Source organism: Montipora foliosa, chromosome 6 (genome assembly GCF_036669935.1).
Source record: "Montipora foliosa isolate CH-2021 chromosome 6, ASM3666993v2, whole genome shotgun sequence".
In the NCBI taxonomy this organism is placed as follows: domain Eukaryota; kingdom Metazoa; phylum Cnidaria; class Anthozoa; order Scleractinia; family Acroporidae; genus Montipora; species Montipora foliosa.
The window spans coordinates 60,219,683-60,222,381 of NC_090874.1; the positions used below are offsets into that span (position 1 = coordinate 60,219,683).

At 39.6% G+C, this 2,699-nt stretch overlaps 1 protein-coding gene across 4 annotated transcripts in view; it reads right to left on the minus strand.

Moving 5' to 3' along the window:
- Nucleotides 1-227: 227 nt before the first annotated feature.
- Nucleotides 228-2,699, minus strand: part of LOC138006100 (GDP-L-fucose synthase-like) — a 24,957-nt gene continuing 22,485 nt past the window's right edge. For all 4 annotated transcript variants that reach the window (XM_068852269.1, XM_068852267.1, XM_068852268.1 and 1 more), the window contains exons 9-11: nt 1,714-1,793; nt 1,164-1,263; nt 228-777 (exon numbers count right to left, since the gene is read on the minus strand). In XM_068852269.1, the coding sequence (XP_068708370.1) occupies nt 722-777; nt 1,164-1,263; nt 1,714-1,793 (236 nt within the window). In that variant the 3' untranslated portion in view covers nt 228-721. The remainder of the gene's footprint in view (nt 778-1,163; nt 1,264-1,713; nt 1,794-2,699) is intronic.

The following is a 2,699-nucleotide window of genomic DNA, read 5'->3' on the forward strand; positions in this document are numbered from 1 at the left end:
CAACCTCACTTTGATTACGTTAGTGTTGTCTGAAAAAGATGCTTCACGAAACCTTTCGTTACAGGTCATGCTCAATCCGTGATTTCGTAAATAGCCTTGCTGTTCCTTTTCCATGCACGAGTGATGCAGTCAGGTCCTCTGGAATATTGTTGCCCGTAATATCACTTCTACAGATCCTCGTATTTAGTACTCTCGTCATTAAGTATTTTGATTTAAAAAGGACAGCATTCACGGAAACCAGCTTTTAATAATAGCATAGTAAGTACTTGCTTAGCTTGTTAGCAAGGTAGCATTGTAAGAACTACGTTTAAATCTTCATCTCATTGTCGTATTTGCTTTTTATACCTTCCTATCTAATGAATTCCTCCTTGGATAAATAAAGAATTCTACTTCTACTAATTGCCTCACCTGTACAACTTATCAAGGGCTCACCGAGTCAAGTTAAATAACAACAATTCACTCATAGGCCATTTCCCAGTGTATGTCTGCCTCCTCTTCAAAGCGAGTCTAAGTAAAAAGTTTTTCTTATGAAAGTAAGTTTTCATTCATATGTAAAGTAGAAGTAATTACCATCACAAAAACTTTGCACTCGGAGTCGCTTTGAAGAGGAGGCAGGAAAGAATTCGAAAATGGCCTATTACAATCCTTACTACTCTGACTACTAGTTTCGCAGCACAAAAAAACGTTTATTGTTTAGTTCCCAACAATCAAGTACAGTGCTTCATTTTCGGCAAGTCTTGTAGTTAGCCAAGAACCACTCGCAAGTCTCCTTGATGGCTGAAACAGGAAAACAACGCCATCAGTACAGTTTATTTGTCATAAAGAACAACAGGCTGTCCCACCCCTACACAACGACCTTTGATCCAACCTATCGATATTTTTCCTGTCTTTGCAAAAGGGGACCGCGATTGGAAAACCTACAAATTACACCAGTAAAATATTTGGATAACAAAAATAATTCGTTCTATACAATGACCCCTCCCTCCGTCTTGAGTACCGTATCCACAGACTGAATAATGTTGCCGCCTCACCTCCAATAGCATTCTCAGCGTAACACCTTTGAGGCATCGCTTCTTGAGGCAAATAAAGCAAGCCGTGATGATGCCAAAGCGATGTGGGTGGGGGATAGATACAAAACCATCAATATGTACATTATATCTCACCTATTTTAGGATCCGTGAACTTGAAATCTGGCCGGTACTTCCGCAATTTCGAATTGCTTGCAGTCTTTTTAAACTGACCATCAGACTTGCTAGTGTCGTACTAACATTTGCTTTAAGAAAAATTAATTCAAGATTTCTATACACTGAGACCAACCCCAAATCTAAACTGCGTGCCCAAGTTGAGCCAAACACGATAGCGAGACGACTCGCCACCGAAATGACTCATAATTGGCTCAGTTGTTAACGCACAGGAAAAAGAGGAAATGTTGGAGTACATAATTTTTTTTTTGAAAGAGGAGAATGTACGGTAGGTACCGACGCAAAGCCCATGGGCATTAACTTTGTTGGAAGCTAATGTGAACGCACCCACTGTTCAAAAACATAAAAAAAAGGTCCCTTATTTGGGGCCTGGTTTAACATGTTCTTGGATAACCAACAAGTCGTTTTGCAAACTGAAACATCGTAAGTCGTATCGTCTAAGTTTTTAGTTTCGTTTTAGGGTTTGATTGAGAACGTTTTCTAATGAAGAAAGGACCAGAAAAAAGGATACTTCTAGCTTTCCAGTAAATCCCATTCCTTCCACAACTAATTCTGCAGCCTCCTTGATTGACAGCTCATCCTCCTCCCCAACTAATAATCAAACGAAATAATCTTCATTTAAAAAAGGGTAAATGCCAATTTTAGCGGAGGTGCACAGAGCTAGAGGACTAGCTCTCAGGCACCCCTGAAAGAAACATTCAAAGAAACATTCAAACTAAGAAACAAGATAAAGATACCCAACTAGCAGAAGACAACCAGTCGGCTACTTACGAAGCATTACAGAATTGCAAAAACAAATAATTTCGAACAGGAATTAACAGTGACCTTTTTAATGGGGATAGGATACAATTACTATGCATAAAAATAAAGGTAGTAAAAGTGTTTTCCTCCTAAGACCTCCAAAATAATCAGCTTAGCTCAACTGGTAGAGCACTGTGGCACCAGTGTTTATAAACTAAGGAGGCTCGAAGAACCACACAAATGAACACATTCTGTTCTTCGATATAGACGAAATTTGGCCACGCTAATAAGTACCAATCATATATTTACTGAACGAAATGATACATGAAGTGAATAATATATTGAACTGTGGATATGAAATCAAGTAAATCTTTGATCCTCGCAGTTATGAACGCAATTTTTTAGCAATTGCGTAGAGAAGCCTGAAAACTTCAGTACTTCAACGGGGTTTCAACCCATGACCTCGCGGTACTGCCAACGTCAGTGGGTTCATAGCTCGGTTGGTTAGAGAGTCGCACCGGTATCGCGAGGTCACGGGTTCAAACTCTTCCTAAAGAAAAGGATCTATTAAACAGGAGGGCTAGAGGTTTAGATAATTCTTCAGAGCAAACTTTAAGAATACGGGCAGGAATGTTGTCAGCACCGGTTTCCTTGGTGACATCAAGATTTTGTAGGATTCTTTGGACACTAGGGAAAATTGGAGCCCACAAGACATATATGTTAAAAACCGCTGAAAATGGTCAATGATCGAGGGAG